The sequence below is a fragment of the Metarhizium album genome, assembly GCF_000804445.1.
Source record: "Metarhizium album ARSEF 1941 chromosome Unknown scaffold_35, whole genome shotgun sequence".
Taxonomy (NCBI): domain Eukaryota; kingdom Fungi; phylum Ascomycota; class Sordariomycetes; order Hypocreales; family Clavicipitaceae; genus Metarhizium; species Metarhizium album.
This window is the reverse complement of record NW_024467609.1, coordinates 78,086-96,196: the sequence shown is the minus strand read 5'-3', so window position 1 is coordinate 96,196 and position 18,111 is coordinate 78,086. Positions and strand designations below refer to the sequence as shown.

The following is an 18,111-nucleotide window of genomic DNA, read 5'->3' as shown; positions in this document are numbered from 1 at the left end:
TGTTTATGGTTCCAAAAGTCGAGACGGAAGCCGATTCGCAGAGTCGTGATGGTCTGGTCTATAGTCAATTCTGCAATTCTGCAGGAAAAGAGTTGGCAGTCGCCGGAAACGTAGTCCTCGTCAAGTCGTCAGCCAGCTCGGGACGGCCACTTGGGGATCGTGCGAGTGGCGGGAGGTTGGTCGCTGCAGTGACGAGCGCCGTCACAACTCTAATGGAGGGCCAGCCCAAACGCGTTAGTCCCAGGGCAGCGATTGCAGGCCCTTCTTCTGGTGCACCTGAGCGATTTGTCGATTTCCGCAACGAGAAGCAGGAATAAATACGGAGAGCGAGCACGATGATAACACTCGGCGACGAATTGACGATGCCTCGAGGGCAGACGGGACCAGATTTGGGTCGCGTTGACGACTGATTGCTGAATACGGACGGAGCAATGAGGGGAAAGCGAGGAAGGCGCCAGGGACAAAGCAAAACGGGGAAGGCGAATGAAAACTCGGCGCTGAATCCCAAGCGAGGCCGAGACAAGCCCACGACGCCCCACGACGGGCCAAAGGTGCTTCACCACGAGCTGGATGGAGACGGACAATGCGAAAATGAGACCACCCACCAACGAGACTCGACGGGGCACCGCCGCCTGGAATGCCAGTGGATGGATCACGTACGTACTGCCAATTCCGTCCCTAGAAGTAAGTTAACTACGTACTAGGCCCAGCCTGTGCCAACCCGATCCTCTCATGCCGCACATGAGCACCAGCCTCCTTCCTTTGACTGCACCGACTCGCCATGATCACGTCTTCTCCGGAGTGCCTGCGGCGCCAATACTGTATACACTACGGAGTACTGAGTACCAGGTGCAACGTGGAACTTGGAACATGTCGGGACACGGGGCCAGGTCCAGGCAACCTCTGGCATGCAAAGTGGAGGCGTCCGTGTTTGGAACGTAACGTTCGGGTGCCTGAGCTGTACTATTCCTCGCTGGGCAACTTAGGTAAGAAGAAGGAGGGACAGGCACTGGGACAATGAGAAGTTTGAGTTTGCTAACAGGGAGTAATAACGCTGCTTCTGCTTCTCCTTCTCCAACCTCGCAACGCAACAGAGTTCAGGCCGCCGAGATAACCACACACGTTCCGATGCCCGTTCTCCACAGATGGCATTGAGCCCAGCATCGAGCCCAGCATCGAGATTGGAGGGCGACGACATCCGCAAACACGAGCTTCCACAAGCCACTTGGGCCGTTTTGTTGGTCCATTGAAGTCGCAGCCCACCTCCACAATCCCCTGGGCACCGACAACTCGAGTCCACAGGAAACCAGGGGCTCCTTGGGTATATGAGCGTATGGGCGCTGGCTGTACCCTGAAGCGGAGATTGCGTCACGGGTATGGAGTGACATGGAACTGTCTTGAAACCAAGTCAAACCTTGTGTACACCAACAAACAAACCACCAAGCTCGACACCCCATCCACAAGTTACCTACTCAGTTAGGTAGGTACTTGGGTAGGTACTTGTTGTTAATCCAGTACCGAGTACAGTGCGTTTGCTTCGGGTTTGGCCAACAATCACCCTCTCAGTTGGATAGTTCCGAAGCTCTTCACCACGGCAATGCAAGCCAAGTCAGTGTGTTCTCCATATGAACGAGTAATTCAATAAATACCTACGAGGATCTGGACCCCGGACGACGACCTCTTTCACTGGATTCCGCCGCGTGACTCGTGCTTCGGCATCAAAGCATTCATCCTCCTTGACTGAACAACGTTGCACGCTCCACGTCGACTTTTGCGCTTTTGTGACCTTTACACAGGCCGTAGCCATGGCTTGGGCTTCGTCCAGGGTGAAGGAGTGACGATGGTGAACTAGACTGGCATGTCTTGAAGGCCAACAGGTGAGCGAGTTGTAGTTATTGCATCGGGACATTGGTCTGATTTTGTGGCTGTGGCAGGGAGTAGCCGGTACTCCGTACTAGTCACAGCTACGGAGTACTTGAGACGTGCAATTGATCACATCCCAAACTGCCCTCACCAACACTGATTCAAGATCGTCACCGGTTGGCCCACAAATGGTGCCCGTTGTCCTTTTCCCACCCTCCCCTCCCCCCCTTTTCTCCTTTTCCCTCCGTCATTTCATTCCTGCGGTACTCCGTATTCCTTCCAGAACTTTTTTGATTCTGCATCGAGCTGCGTGTAAGCACACCGTCTCTGGCGCGACCCGAGGGCAGGTCGTCAATCCACATACCTAATGCCCGCAAGGCGGTCATGGTCGGCATTGCCCGTAGGCCGGGAGCTGTAGATGCTGTGGAGAGGTAGACGTAAGCAGGTGCTCGTAACTCCAACCCAACGTAGTCGGCAACAGCGCCTGGAGACGGCACTTGTCGTCTCTTGGGGCCGAGATGCGTGTGACCCAGGCACGCCCACTTGTGAAGCGCCCTGACACGTGACGGCAGCCGCTTCCAGACCCGGGGGGCCTCCCCGCGGGGCCTGCATCGCATCGTCTTGAGTACATACTCCTTAAGTTCCAAGTCTGCCTCGGTTCGCCGCTTCATATACTGCGAGATGACGACGGGATCGTGGACGACCTCGGTTCGCGTCTGCGTCGACCCGTCCTGCAGGCGGACCTCTCTCGTGATGCGGATGGCTTTCTTGACATGGCGACTAGCCGATGTGAAGCCACTAATTTGGCTGGTGCCGTCGTCGAATTGCGCCGGCGTCGCGGCGGCGTGAACGTTGAATCGATCATCCTCGTCTTCCGTGACTGCCACGTCCTTGTCGTCGTGCTCCCGGGCGTCGGACAGCGTTGCCTTTTGCTTCTCCCAAATCTCCTTGATGCCCTCCTCGTACATTGCTTGTTGCTTCTTGACGTTATAGGCGTGGCCGCCGTTAGCGCGCTTCTCACGCTCCATGGCGTCGGCCGACGTGGCCAACGGGCCCTGAACAGCCTCAATGTACCCTCCCTTCATGGACGTTCGGATGAAACTGAAGCCGAGGCCGTGTCCAGTCGGGTCACCCTCGCCGTGCAGCTGGAGCATGGCCTTTTGCGCACAGGCGTCGATGAAGGCCTTTGTAGTTTTCCAAGGTGCCATCTTGTCGGCAAGTGTCTCTTCCTGCTTTTCGCCAGGCTTCTTGGCGCCCTTGGGCGCCTTGCTTCCGCCCTCATCCTCGTCGTCTTCTTCAGCATCCATGTCCATGACGTCATCGTCAATGTTGGCATTTCGGGGATCGTAGCCGGCGTCCTCGAGCTCCTTGATTCCCAGCTGCATGGCATCCAGAAGACTGACCTCCTCAGGCTTGATCATGGCGCGAATCGCATTTTCGTCGGGCAAGATCTCGCTTGGCTTCAGGCGCCACATGCCTTTTTCGCCACTCTCCCTGTCGTACTGTAGAAATTTGGGACGAGAAGGGTGTACATTATAGGCGAAGAGGTTAATAGCGTTATTAGGTTGAAAATTGGCCCGCCTTGGTGTCCGGCCCGCCTTGCTGTCGAGCACCACCTTTGGTGGTGAGGGCTTTTGCTAGCCGAACCACATAAAGTGGGGCGGGCACGATTAGTACGTAGTCCGGGACCCGCGCTGGATATGCTAGTACTGCGTAGTACGGAGTACATACATAGCCTTTGTAAAATTCTGACAGCAAACTGCGGTGCTGTACTCCGTACTTGTCGGCCCCCCAAATCCTGCTAGTAGTATGCTGGTTTCTGCCGGCTGCGCCCCCCTTCCTGCATTGTGACGAAGCCCTTCACAAAATCAAAGTCGCCGCATGTACTCCGCACCCCATACTCCGTATTACGTAGAAGCATTTCCCGAACCTGCCAAGGTATGGCTGACTTGCAGAGCCATTTGCTGAGACGGATGGAACGCGTGACCTCGCTGGAAATATCCCGGCAGGTGTTGGCATCGTGGACCGCGTCATGTGTGTCGCGGTCCGCCCGGATTGCCGCGCGCTCGGGTCGGGGCCGTATTTGTCACAAATTACAATCGCAAGAAAACCACAATGCGAACCCCCCCCCCCCAAGGACAACTGCCACGTTGTTGGCTGCATCTGCGTGCATGGTGTGGGAAAGGCGTTCTTGACTGCCAGGAAAAGAGCAGCCACGCCGGACTGCTAGCAACCGCGACGTGTAAGCCCACCGCGCCGTGTAATCTATCATTCCTACGTACTCCGTATTGATAAAGGACAAATTGTAGGGCAGAATCAATATTGCAACGCGCCATCGTGGGCTGCATCCATCCGTTCAGCCCCAAATTCGTATTGCACCGCATGGCCACGGGCGATGTGGTCAGCGGCCACTCCTTTGAGTCCTTTCAGCTCCTGCAGCTAGCTATTACTCTCTCCATTGTATGGACACGGACAAGCCCTGTGAGGTCGCCATCCGAGATGACTTGCTGAGCATGACTTTACGCCGTAGTGCTTCCGTACCTTGGCGGACAGATCTCATGGTTGCAGACAACCCGGGACATGAGGCAAAGGACACGACTGCAGAGCCGCAGGACCCCTTGTTCGACTGACCATTGCACCGGGTGCCTGGCCGAAGCGCCATCAGTCAATTATTTGTTGATAATTTCGCGGGCTGAGTCGTGGATCGCACGGCCGGGTTTACGACCTGATGCGGTACCGGCTCTGTCAACAGACAGGAATGGAGATTCAAAGCTATATTGTCAAAAAAAAAATAAAAAAATCATGGGAGGCTCAATGTTTGCTTTATGTTTCCCCGGGGGGGAGACGAGACGATATTACAAACCAGTCGACTCCAATAACGAAGTCTCATGAGGGATTCCTGTAGCTTCCGGAAACTCCGTCGGACGCCTTTATTGTTCATCCTTCCGCGCCATGTCATGCCTTCACTTGCCCAATCAGCACCGTCATATGGCTCGATTACTTGCAAAAAAAGTCGATTATGCCCATGGCCGACTTGGTTCATCTCCAGATGCGCGCTCCCCGCCGTCTCGCCCATGATTGGCCATGACGCTCGACTTTGCTTGCCGGGTCAGCATGGCAATAGTAAGATGCCCGTCATACATCCAGCAGTTGTGTGGTGGCGTGGTGTCTTTGAGTTGAGCATCGTTTACCGTTAGGCCTGACCGTTGGTAGACTTCCTCCTTGAAGTCTCTTGATGGTGAAAGTCGACCGCCGTCCAAGGGGGTCCGATATCTTCACTTGCAGATTTGAAGGCATATAGTCAAGTGCGTCGGGAGAGAGAAGGCGGGGAAGAGGGAGAGAGGGAGGCTTGTGCGGCCTCTTACTTCATTCTCGTACTACCGAGTACACTCAAGAGACGCAGAAGCATCTAAAACGGCCCTCGCTGTCAAGGCGCTCCTTTACAAAACAAAGCCGACGCATCTCGCACCCGTTACACGGCCCAGCGTTCTACTCTCACGACACCAACTTACCAACTTACTGGCCAGACGACCAAGAACCAAGACCGCCCAGACAGCCGACTTCCGAGCACTCAAGTCGTCATGGAGATACAATTCTCTGTCCCCGTCAATACGGCCAAGAAGAAGACATCTGCCGCGTAAGTTTGCAAGTTCGACATGTCTGCCTTGTTGCAACCGGCACAATGGGATTGGTAAGCAAGACTAGCAAAGACTGATAAACCCCAAGTGACAGTTCTCCTGGATCGTCCTTGGCCTCGAACCCGTCGCCTCCGTCAGGCTGGGGCAGCACTCATAGGTTCGCGCTCGAATCCAGAACACGCCATACAAGACGAAGCTCAACCCGAGCCCGGACCGGCTGTGACACTTGTAAGTAAAGAACTCTGCTCCCTCACGAACGGTTCCTGGCATTGATTCGGAGTCCAAGGCCCATTGCTAACTAATTCTTGTCCATGTATAGGCAAGTGAGTCGAGGACAAATCCAAGCAAATCGCCTTGAACACTGGCGGTTCATTACCCATTTGAGTTGATGATGGGTAGTCCAGAAAAACTACCAATAACTCGGACTTACTTGCTTCTAGGAAACGGCACGTAAAATGCGACGAGAGCAGACCTGCGTGTCTGAACTGCCTCAAATGGCGCGGCTATTGCGACTCTTACGCTGATGCTGCCGAGCCTCGGCCTCTGAAGAAGACCCCTACGGCGAACCAAGGCGCGAAATTGGTTCGTACACATAAACCGCCTCTTTTGATCACGGAGCCCGCCGTCAATACCATCCGCTTTGCCAATAGCGAGCAGCGAGCTTATTTCGACGAATGGTCCAAACTGTCCATGGCCTTTTTAAGCGGCGGGCTTGGCCAAACACGCTTGTGGTCAGCAACGATGCCGCAGGTATCCTCGGAGGAGACGACATTGCGATACGGTGCCATGGCTGTGGGCGCGTTGCGGAAGGCATACGAGCTTGCGAGTCCGTCTATGGCACTGACGACAGGGAACAAGCATTATCTTAATGCCGTCATCTATTACTGTGAGGCACTGCGACGTCAGGCGAAGGCGGTACCTACGAGGGAGGGATTGCGCACAGCACTCCTGTCATCCCTGTTATTCATCTGCTTCGAGGCCCAGCGAGGAAACATGCCCGCCGCTCTGAAGCATGTCACACATGGATTCAGCATGTTGAACGAGCTGGCTGCTTGTACGGACCTCGCTCCGAGCCTTGTTAGTATCGCTCAGGCGCCGCCGGCCCTGGTGCAGGAGATTCTTGACTGCTACAAACCCCTCGAACTCCAGTCGAGATCCTTTATGGGGTCATACAAGAAATTCTTCTTCCCGCCGACCCCGGCCAGAGCGGCATCGTCACCAGGGGTTTCGAGAGCTGCCGCGACTGGACATGCGCAGCTCCCTGCAAGCCCAGACGGTCCCGCGGCCAACTACGACATAATGCAGCGTGCCCATCCTTCACCAAGTCACCCGAGGTCTTCGTGGCAAAGTCCGCCGCCGGCGAGCACACTGGCATCGCAGACGGGCTTGCTCAGCCCGCAGAGTCGGAGCGGCAGCGCGACGGCACCGCGCAGCCACTCGCCCCCGCCAGGTGCCCGGCGACTTGCCAGCATCGCGCCGTTCACGAAGCACTCGCCGTACTTTCGACCGAGACAATCGAACATCACCACGCTGGACAATATGCCACAAGTGTTCAAGGACCTTGAAGAGGCCCAGGGATATTGGAGCTTGGTCCAGAAGGCCATGGTCACACATCTTCCCATGCTGACCATGGTGACTTCTCAACTCGGTCTGACGAGGACAGTCAGCGAGGCGGAGCTGGACATGAAGCTACGCAGCGTCAAGCAGAATCCCCGGATCACCAGATTCATCGCCGAGACGAGATACTGGATCTCCCGCTGGGCCGAGGCCATCGAGCCAGTGCGCCAAGCCATCTGGCGCAACTCCGTCAACGACCACCAGACATACCTCCAGGCCGTCAACTTGCGCATCGAATATCTCATCCTGTACGTATACACCACGGTGCCTCGCTTCTCCGGCCTCGTCACAGCCAAGGGCCTCACGCCCCAGTACCGCGAAATCAACCGTCTCGCGGAAACGCTGCTCATGGCCCGACCGAACTGCGGATTCGCAATGGACTCCGGGTGGACATGGCCGCTCTTCATCTCGTCATTCAGCTGCCGAGACGGCGCCGTCCGCCGAGACGCCATCCGCATCCTGGGCCAATACCCGATCCGGAACGCCCTCCGCGACAGCCGAGTATTCCGAGCAATAGCGATGCGCAACCAGGAAGTCGAAGAGCAAACCGTGCTCGAGGGAACGGAGCACGAGCAGTGGCTGGGGCTGAGACGGCGAGAATTGGTGTTTGAGGATTTCGGCACCACAATTATATATCGATCTGCGCAGAAGAACCGCAGCACGGGGGACTGGGAGCTCGTCGAGGAGGTCGCCCAGTGCAGTGCCCTTTCGTCCGACGGGAAGCTGGACTGGCTTCGGCAGCCGGTGTCGGATTCGGCATCTATCATGTCAGGCGTGTGTTAGCTTTCATGATGTCAATGTCGAAGGGTGCCAGATTGACGACACCACGGTTCGAGTAGACGCGACGCCACGTAACGACAGGAAAAGCGAGCGATTGTTTCTTTGTTTCCGTTTTTCTCCCCAGTCACTTTCAAGCTTCGGAGTTATAGAGGGAGTAGGGCTTCTTAGACTGGGTGCTTGCATTGAACGAGGCGAGTTGGGTTTTGGGTTTGGGCGTCGTATTTCACGAAGGAGCCACGAGATGCCAGGAATTTCGACGTGAATGAATGCCCTAGTGATGGCTGCGCGGTCCTCTGCGTTGCATGCCAGGGCTCACGAGTTTTTGATTTCACATTATGACGTGACATTCCGCTGCGTACGAATCGTGACTCTTTTATTCTATCGATTTGCCAGCCCGTGCCATGCCATGCAGCCTGTTAGCGTGATTATAAAATGCCATTCTGTGGAGCCTGGGTCGACACGTGACAAGCATGCGCATCACTTGGCGTTGTGTTGCACCCGTGTCAGGCACTTCTATTTTTAGCTTGCATGGATATGCATGGGAACCTAGCTACCTACTCCCTAACCAAGAGGCAACACGATTCGAACATCTCTCATGCATTTCCTGGGTTTCGCCAGGGCGCTCGAAGCGCGCGGGGTGACCTAATTCCAGACCGAAGAATGGGCTGGCAAATGAACATAGGTATATAATGGCTTTTAGATCCACCTGTCAACAAGCGTAATTGGTTTAGTGGTAAAATTCTCCGTTGCCATCCGAGCAACGTCGGGGAGCCCTGGGTTCGATTCCCAGATTACGCAGATATTCGTTTTTTTTTCGCGTTCTTGCTTCTCCGTAGCGCAAAAATGAGCAGAGCAACCAAACCCGCTGGGTCAATTAATCAACAATTGTTGCACTCATTCTCTCATTCACGCCCTGTTTTTTGTCGCCAAGTGTCTCGGCTTGTTTGTGTCATCACGATAAAATGGTTCACTGCTATCAGCGGTGCAAAGTGTGGTATTTTCGGTACCAATGAGTTGGGAAAGTGCTGTTGCTGTAGCCACAATAGTGCTGCCAAATGGAACAGCCCATGCTCAAGCATGTCCCGAAGATGACGAAGACAAGGCTTGTATGCCAGTGCCATTTCCAGCCCGGAGTTCCTGAACATGTTTGCCGTTGAAATTACCTGAAGCGGTCGAAGCCTGGCAGCCCCCGGAGCGTAAGAGCATACGATGTGGAAAACAGTGATTCGAGAGTCGCCAGTAGGGAGCCGAAAAATGAACGAGGCAAGCTGGGAAAAGGTATTAATGGTGATGGAGTAGGCTCAAAACACCCCTAACCCTTTATTCTGTGCTCCTTGTTCATCTATTGAGCACCACCAAGCCTCATGTCACCACCAGTCCATGCCGCCTCGATAGACATGTACTTGGTCGCGCGACACACGGATATATTCGAGCACATTCTTCCCAGGCAGCCTTCCGAACGATGACTTATTCCCTCCCCAGACTGTCTTGTTTGTCTTAACCTCCCGTTTGTTGTTTGCCATTCGTCAGCGGCCCTCTGCCAGCTGCTAACAACTCTGCGGTAAAAGCGACAGCTGGCAAGCCAGGGCAAGTTTTCCATTTTTAAACTCTGGCGCTTCCCTCTCCATCTGAACTTGATGCCTTCTATTTCATTGTAGTCGTTGCTACTCTTCCTCTCTACAACCATGGCATCTTTTCTCTCCGACTTCTTTACCGGCACAAATACAGCCATGCGCCCCCAACGGGACTGGAGGGAAATGCCCGAGCTCCCTGACGCTGATGAGTTCATGAGCAGCGAGCCTCCTCGACTACCACTCAACGACTTTGAGCCTCGGCCCCAGTTACGAGACCAGCTTTTTGAGACGCAGTATCGTCTTCATCGATATGAAGCCACTGAGACCTTGAGACGGGCTGTACAAACCATACGAGCGGCGGCCACGTACCAAAACTTCCCCGACGAGCAGAACGGCAGTGGAGACAAAAGGTTGGAACAAGTCAACGTGTACTCCAGGGTGACTCAGAATATACCCCCTCCCTCTCTCTACGTACGCATCAAACTTACTACCATTTCGACTAGGTGAGCGTGGCTGGATTTGCCCTTGGACCAAACGCAGCCGGCCAACGGCTCATCGTACCGACTGCCCCGTCTCGAGACCAAGATGACGATGACGACTCCTCTCCTGACGAAATGGAGCTATTCACCCCGGGAACCTTGGTCGTCCTGTCGAGTGACTTCTTCAAGACCACATGCTACGTCGCCATCGTTGTGGAAAACGAAGGATTGCGTGATGAACCAGCGAGCATTGATGTTCGTTGGGCAAAGGAAGATCAAATGTTCATGGATACCATGCTTGAGCTAGTCATGCTGGAGCCAACCGATGCGTATTTCGAGCCTCTAAGACACACTATGGTGGGATTGCAGCACATGTTTGCGACCAGGTAGTCAGTAAAGTTTCTGCCCCTTATCGTCTTAACTGACCTATTACCAGTTGTCTCCTAGACCAATACCTCTTCGCTGCAGGCCCTCATTCTGTGCCAACTATTCCATATCTCAAAGAGACCCCAAAAGGAAGCCCGGTAATCCCACAGACCGTCAAGGCCCTCGACAAGTCGCAGCACAATGCCTTTACAGAAGCAACAACAAAAGAGCTGTCTATTATCCAAGGACCGCCAGGAACAGGCAAAACCTTTACTTCCAACGTTATCCTGCAGAGCCTGGTCCAAACCCAGCGACAGTGCCGCGAGGCGCGCTCTAGTCCTGGACCTACAATACCGGTCATCGTGTCTGCTCAGACGAACCACGCGTTAGATCAGCTACTTCAGAAATACACAGAGACTACAGAGTCAAACAAAGTCGTCCGTCTTGGTGGGCGTAGTAGTAATGAGGCCATTGCAAAGCTCACCATCTCCAGGTTAAAAAGGGTACATGTTCCTTCCAGCTATCGAGCAGAGCCAGCTGGAAATCTGGTAGCGGCTGCCATGAGGGCTTTCATGGCACTCCGCGACGCTCTTAAACCAAGTGAAGATATAAAAAGCGCCAAAGAACTCTTTCATCACAAGATTCTTTCCGAGGATCAATATTATTCAATCGTCAACGACGATTGGGAGTCGAGTGAAGGAAATGGGTGTGACTTGGCAAACTGGCTTGGCAAGCCTCAACCGAACTCTGAGAACAGCCGCGCAGGGCCAGATGACGAGGCCAAGCTGAAGCCTCGTTGGCAAGGAGCAAGAGTCAATTTTATACCTTTGCCAAAGTCATCAGATGGGCTGGCTAGCTCTTGCTCCCGGGATTTCGTCATTGATCTGCTGGCCAACACGCGCAACTTGTACCACATTAGACCCGAGGACCGGCGAGCTGTCTATGATTATTTAAGAGAAAGGCTTCATGCAATCAAGAATCCCTCAATAGAAGGTCTCGTCATGTCCTATAACAGGGCCCGAGCGTCGATTCAAAGTACGCAGGTCGTCAATGATCTCGCCTACATACAGGCGGCCGAAATCGAAGTGATTGGGTGTACTGTCACAGGGTTGATGAAATACCGACACCTCATCTCCAGCCTTAGACCTCAGATTTTACTCATGGAAGAAGCGGGAGAGATCCGCGAAGGTGGCACAATTGCAGGTCTTCTGCCTTCTATAGAGCATCTCATCCTCCTGGGCGATCATCAACAACTCCAGCCACACGTCAACATGAGAGAGCTCGCGAGAGACCCCTGCCGCCTCAACATCTCCATGTTTGAACGGCTGATCAAGCTTGGAATCTCGCACAAGACGCTTCTCCAACAGCGCCGAATGATACCATGCCTCCGCGAAATCGTGCAACTCTTTTACCCTCGATTGGTCGACCACACGCCAACCATTTCCCAACTGCCGCCGCGTGTCCCCGGTGTCGCCAGGCCACTGTGGTGGTTCCGACACGACTGGCTGGAAGAGGCTGGTTTCTTTAATGGCAGCTCTGTGCAGAACTTTACAGAGGCTCAGATGGTTGTAGCGTTTGTTCAGTATCTGGTTGATCTGCAAAAGTTCCCGCCGGAGCGCATTACCATGCTCACCTACTACCGAGGCCAGGTTGACCTCCTCAACAAGCAACTAGCTGCCAATCAACGACTTGCATCGCTGGAGACAGATTGGTCCGTGAGAACCGTGGACGGTTTCCAAGGCGAGGAAAATGACATCATCATACTCTCCCTGGTGCGAGGACCCAATGGAAAAGCTGGTTTTCTGACACAGGAGAACCGCGCCATTGTAGGACTGAGCCGTGCAAGATTCGGCATGTACATCTTCGGGCATCAGGATGTCCTTCTCAAGCACCCTCGACGGACTTGGGCCAAGGTCATACGACAGATAGGGGAAAACCAGGGCGCGACACTGCCACTACGCCCTGACCCGGGCGTAGACGAGGTGGTTCAAGTCGACCATCCAGATAAGCTGAAGCAGCTCCTGCGAATGGCGAGGCGTCAACCGTCGAGAGAAGGAAGAAAGAGAGCGAGCGCCGCCGGCAGCTCAGATACAGAAGCGGAGACGCAGGCCAAGACGTCTAGCACAAAGACGGAAGCACCTGATACCGCGAGCAGAGATGCTCCAAATCGTCAAGGCAAGATGGGATCCTGGACCGCCAACCTCCCAAGCCTGCCGTTGCGGAGACGGATAGAGACGATAGAGTCACTAGCTTCCGATTTAGAGCTGGTGTCGCTCGAAGATTCGGCGACAATCCCCATCTCGCAGCGGGTGTCGTGGGACCTGGCGCCGTTGCAACCGACTTCCGAGTCAGTGGAAGAGGAGCAACTCATTGAGTTTTCAGACGGCGAATCTTGCTAGGACACATGAGCCACAACAAACTTTGTACCTAGAGCCCACGGCAGGCTACCACATGGAGTTTCAGGGTCGTCTTGCCGGCATGAGACTAAATATATAGTCCAAAGACTTGAATTTTTAGATGAATGAAATCGGCCGTCTACTCTTGTAAAAATGAGTCTGAAGCAAACGTTATGGCTCCTTCGTCACCTCGTCCCGTTTACCTTGGCTTAAGAGTCTCTTTTTGTCGGCGACGCATGCACAATATGCTGCACACCTCTCTATCAAGTAACCCCAAGTTACTCACTCCTACTACACTTTACATACATACTTCTAGAGGGCGCCACATCTTAAACCGCCTTTGCACAATGTGGCTTAGCACACATGTAGTAGGTGGAAGGAACAAAAAAAAGCCATGAAAACATGGCGGATGACGGAGGACCTGAGTCGCTTGCAAGTAACCCAGCAAAGACATATATTGCAATCGCCACTACTATTGTGAGTCATGAGACCGGAACCACGACGCTTTCCGCCGCCGTTTTTAGCCGTCCCATCTTGGGCATGAATCACTCACCCCTCAGTGAGCTAACTTCAAGCTTCCCTGAGTTGCTCCGGGCTGTCCTTGAGCTGTACCCGAGCTTCACATACGCCCCAAGAAAATGGATGGAAAAGTTGATGCAAGGGGTGTACTTGGCAGTCAGTTTCTGCTTACGACGGAGCATGGTACGGGGACCATGCCGCTGTCACTCTACCTTGGGTATATCTCCCCTCTCGTCGTCCAGGTCTCCTGGCGCTGCCGTGCTGGTCTAGACACGATTTTCCCGTCATCACAGAGATGTCTCTTGTTAAGCCTGGAGGCAAACAGGCCCAGTTCAATGCGAGTTATGCTCCTGTAAATCACCATCCAAACAACAGGAGCGGATCGGACTTTCCATGGCACAAATGCTCCCCCATGGTCGACGTGTAATTCCACCAACATGACCGGACTGATGTGGTCTCTGTCACCGAACCAGATAGCAATCTCGGCTCCGAAATTCCAACGACTCTCTAATCTGGTGCCCTGGTGCCCTGGTGCCGCGCCAACTCTTCCCGACCAAATAGAAATCTTCATTTAGAGCCCTTTTAAAAGCGCATGACGACGCGGTCTACTACGGGACAACAGAAGACAGGTCAAACGGGTGTAGTACGTCTGTATTAATTAGAAGCAGTCTATCCGTCTACTTCCATTCTTGATGAAAGAGGGTGTTAACTTGCTTACTTGGAAGCAACTAGACGTGCAGTAAAAGAAACACGGAGAAATAAAGTCAATATATTATTGGAGAAAAGCGTAGAGGCCCTGACAACTAGCTTTCCGAGACATATCCCACAGTAAACTTTGTAGAACTCACTCCTTCCAGCCTCGCCCCGACTGAGTGTTCAAGGAGCGGTTCGACGTATTTTATCCTAATTCTATTTTCGTTGGCCCCGGTCAAATTAGGCAACTGGATACCGAGGCTGACTTCATCTCCAGGCTTGACTGTAGATCCCACTTTCTTGTTCCTGTCGTCGCTGTGGAAAACAAACTTTAGAAGTCATACAAGCCGTAGTTTGGAATAGCATAGCAAAGATAGGTGCGGTCATACCAACCCGGAACGAGGGCGCTGCCACACATGTGATGATCATACGTGCCGACAATCTGGGCGCCATATCGCAACTACCTCAGTGAGCAAATAATACCTCGGGCGGCATGTCAGGACTGGGGAAAAGAACAAGTATGACATGCCCGATTCCTGGTTGTCGGAGCGCTCGTCACTTGTGTTTCAAAGGGGACGAATCTCCATGTCGGGCCATGATTTGGCCCGGTCCACGTTTTTTGCTGCGGCTTTGGAATGATACCCATTCTGACAGGGAGAACTTCTACATATTCATCAAAAGCCGCCCCCCGGTATTCTTCATCGGATGGTGAAACGACTTGCTTGGGGCGACTCGCGGCATACGCTTTGACGGCCGCCTCGTGGTCCTTGGGGAACCGTTCTTTGAACTTTTAATGTCGTCCCTTACTTCCTGCCTCCCGTTCACGAAGCCCGCAGGCTCTGGGGCTAATATATGCATTGGTCAATGATCAAAGGCTTGTTTGGGTGCAGTGAGCTTACGTCCACCCCAATAACGCTTCCAGTCAATGCACAGGTACTTTGATTCGCGGCTTCTCCTTGAGTCTGAGGGAGAATTTTGCGGTCGACGTTACGTTTGTGATGCCGCATGCCGAGTACGCCTCTGATTCGCGCTCATCGTCTGTGGCGGGCTCAACGTCTTTGTGGGCGACGAAGTTTTCTACCAAAGCTGAAGGCCGTCAGATGGGCACTCTGTACACTCTGAATAAATTGCCGTCACTACTCAAGCTGCCGTCCCTGCATCTGGTCTTCGCCGTCATCCACTTCCTCTACCCTCTCTTTGTCCCTCTCTTCTTCCCTGCCTCTCTTTGACTTCTAGGTTCCTTGCAGCCGCGTCGTGCCTGGAGTCAGGGGACTTCTTGCCCTGTTTGATAAATTCAAACACCTCGTGTACTCCCTTTCCAGTCAGCTTCTTTGGCATCAACCGGCAGATTCAATCGACAACGGGAACGACGTTGGATTGCTTTGGCAAGCGTCAGCTGGAATCCGGACTCACCGGCACGGGGAGCACGCTCGATACGGACTGCAGGGTTCTCATCTTTACTCTGCGTGATGACGAGGCGACCGCCACAGAGCAGGCCGTTGGTACGGATAACATCGTCCCAGTCTTTATCCAGCATGTCTGCGCCATGGCTTTGTTCTTGTCGGTCTCCTCCGTGCTGTAGTCGTTTCCGTCGACCACTCACCCGACTGCTCCCGACGCATTTGCAACATAGTCACTGGCCGTCAGAGAACTGACAAGTGTTTTGATATCCGCCTCGTCTTCAGCCGTCACGTCCTTTAATTATTTGCATCAGTAGCCACTCGTTATAAACAGCCCAAGCATCCTCCTCGCCTTGAGAGCCGTGTCTAGTTTTCCTTTGAGGAGCTCCAGGCCCGCATTACCCGATGGCTTCGAGCTGCCTCTGTGGACAAAGATGTGTGCAGCTGCATCCGTCTTCGGCTGGCCACCGCCGCCAGATCCGCCGCCTGGTGGGATCTTTGTCGGCATTGTCGACATGTGGCTGCCCAGAGACCTCTTTGTACTCGCTCCATGCCAATGTGTCGCTCACTTTGGCTCCGTCATGGGTACAAAGAGGACATCTCTTTCTCTGCAGCCGTGTGAGCAGTGCCGTCGACGTACCTGGTCGATCCACGCTTAGTATAAAGAAAGACACTCAACCTATCCCTTTGATAGCATTGATGCCGTATGCTCCCGAGGGTGACTATGATGGATATCGTGTTGCATTGCTGGAACTCTGTCAACATGCATCAATAGTCAAATGTCGTGGTACCTTGGGCTTGATGCCCTTGTTGACCGTTATTTCCTTGCAACAATACCACGACGATGCGGAAAAGTCCAACTTGGCCTGGATTCATCAACTACACGAGACACCGCAAGACCACGTCAAACAGTGCCAGCGAGGCCGAAATGCACGCATCGTCAAGTCAACTGGGACGTCTGTACTCCGTGACACGTCGCACGCATAATACATGATGTATACACACATGTGTCGAGGTAGGGTTCAACATGACATGAGGGTTGTAGCGTCTTCCGTCGAGTCACGCATGCGGTACATTGCACAACATATGTCGAGTCAAGATTGCGACTACTTTGTATCTGTCAGCCAAGATGGTTGCCGCTTTGTATCGGTCAAGAAACATGTTCATTCTGTCCTGACTCCTACCTGCACGAGCTGCTGGCTGACTCGCAACGCACCTCTAGGCCGGGGGCCAGAGGAGGCACGCCTATGAGTTGGATGTTGGACAGCAACAATTCTTTGACGCGCAGGATGGAGTAGCTGACGGCTTACTCCGTATTGTATTAGCAATCTGCGGCAACTTGTGACATGGAAAAACTACCATGCTGTCCTACTTGGAGTTTCTTGGAGCTATACGAGCCCAAGAGGTATAAATAGCAGGACGGCGGCGGCCTGGATGGCTATTCATCGCTTTATCGCTAGACACCTTCATCACCTACTCGCTTCTCCGCGCCACCATCATTGCTTACCCTTTCGTGGGCTTTCCTGCAAAATGAAACCAGCTGTGCTTCTATCCATCCTCTCCTGCGCTACGGCTCAAGTAGTAGTTGAGAATAAACCCAAGACAGATTTGACGTGTGGTAGGTTTAATATGAACATGCCAGCCTGATCTAAAAACGTGGACAACTGACATACATCTGATAGGTCAACAGCGATTTACGACGAACGACGTAATAAACACTGCGAAATACGTTCTTGAGTTGCACAACAATGGAACTACAGTAGGCATGTGAACTGTTATCACACTTGGCAACAACGTCGCAGCACTAGATTCCTAACATAGCTTCTTCGTAGGAGACAAAAACAAGTTTCCCAAATTCTTTGGGAATAACAAAAAGCCTGGAAAGGGCGTGTCGATAACGCTGCCACGGAACTGCCAAAACGACCAAGACTTGGAGGAATTTCCCCTCCAGCGCACTATCGTTTGGACAGGAACACCGAGCCCAGGAGCGCATCGGCTGGCTGTGCAGTACCCCGATCGCCATACTGTTCGGTAAGACACTCTGAAGCCCCCAGCACTTGTTCCCTAGGCGAAGAAAAGACTAAGTTGTTTTTTCAAAGCATATGCGCCATCATGTTCCACCCTCCAAGCTCACCTACCGATTTCACGCCTTGTAAATGGGTATTCTAGGCTCCAGGCCGCGTAAGATGAGAGCTTAGCATCAACAACTGCGGGCACAGTAGTCTGTGGGCCTCTTTTGTTTTCGCAAGGCGATGAGCGGACTGGAAGGTGGAAGGGCACGTGCTTCGTTTCGTTCCTCGGCCTCAAGTGCTTCCAACAAGTGTTACAAGTTAGGTGCCATAGTTGAAAATAAAGACATCCATCCTGGCGACGTTGCAAGGGTGACGTAGGGCACAAGCATCCCGGCCGGAAGATGGTTGGTGTATCCATTGCGAGGAGTGAGTCATACGTCTGCAACGCCGGCTTTAATAGTCGAACATGTCCCCTGCTGTCTTGCATCCGCTAGCGTCTTCCTCTTCCATCATCCAGAAAACGCTCTTTGGCCCTCGGCAACTTTGCCGACGTTTGACTGTTCCACCTACAAGCACTACACAAGTAGAAACAATAAAGACGCAAACTCCAGGGCCGCCAAGTATTACAGCAACTCGTCTCCTCTCTTCACTCAGCGGTTCAACATGCCGTCTACTCGTGTTCGGCGGCAGCCTGCCGCACAGCTATGCGACTGGGACGGACGACCTTTACCTAGCACCTATGTTTCATCCCTCATGCCTGGTTGCATGGTTCGC

The 18,111-nt window shown here is 53.4% G+C and overlaps 4 protein-coding genes across 4 annotated transcripts; 2 read left to right on the top strand and 2 right to left on the bottom strand.

Moving 5' to 3' along the window:
- Positions 1 to 2,115: 2,115 nt before the first annotated feature.
- MAM_07717 (transcription factor TFIID complex subunit Taf111) lies at positions 2,116 to 3,338 on the bottom strand (the record flags this gene model as incomplete). Its single annotated transcript, XM_040826515.1, has 3 exons — positions 2,116 to 2,159; positions 2,228 to 2,418; positions 2,497 to 3,338. 3 exons carry the CDS (start codon positions 3,336 to 3,338, stop codon positions 2,116 to 2,118), a joined length of 1,077 nt encoding a protein of 358 aa, XP_040675467.1.
- Positions 3,339 to 5,444: 2,106 nt separating this feature from the next.
- MAM_07716 (C6 zinc finger domain protein) lies at positions 5,445 to 7,901 on the top strand (the record flags this gene model as incomplete). Its single annotated transcript, XM_040826514.1, has 2 exons — positions 5,445 to 5,500; positions 5,942 to 7,901. The coding sequence occupies 2 exons, from the start codon at positions 5,445 to 5,447 to the stop codon at positions 7,899 to 7,901; spliced, it is 2,016 nt and encodes a 671-aa protein (XP_040675466.1).
- A 1,682-nt stretch (positions 7,902 to 9,583) lies between these two features.
- MAM_07715 (uncharacterized protein) lies at positions 9,584 to 12,716 on the top strand (the record flags this gene model as incomplete). The annotated part of the gene is made up of 3 exons (XM_040826513.1): positions 9,584 to 9,910; positions 9,976 to 10,337; positions 10,388 to 12,716. The coding sequence occupies 3 exons, from the start codon at positions 9,584 to 9,586 to the stop codon at positions 12,714 to 12,716; spliced, it is 3,018 nt and encodes a 1,005-aa protein (XP_040675465.1).
- Positions 12,717 to 14,847: 2,131 nt separating this feature from the next.
- On the bottom strand, positions 14,848 to 15,462 carry MAM_07714 (uncharacterized protein; the record flags this gene model as incomplete). Its single annotated transcript, XM_040826512.1, has 2 exons — positions 14,848 to 15,011; positions 15,339 to 15,462. The coding sequence occupies 2 exons, from the start codon at positions 15,460 to 15,462 to the stop codon at positions 14,848 to 14,850; spliced, it is 288 nt and encodes a 95-aa protein (XP_040675464.1).
- Positions 15,463 to 18,111: the final 2,649 nt, after the last annotated feature.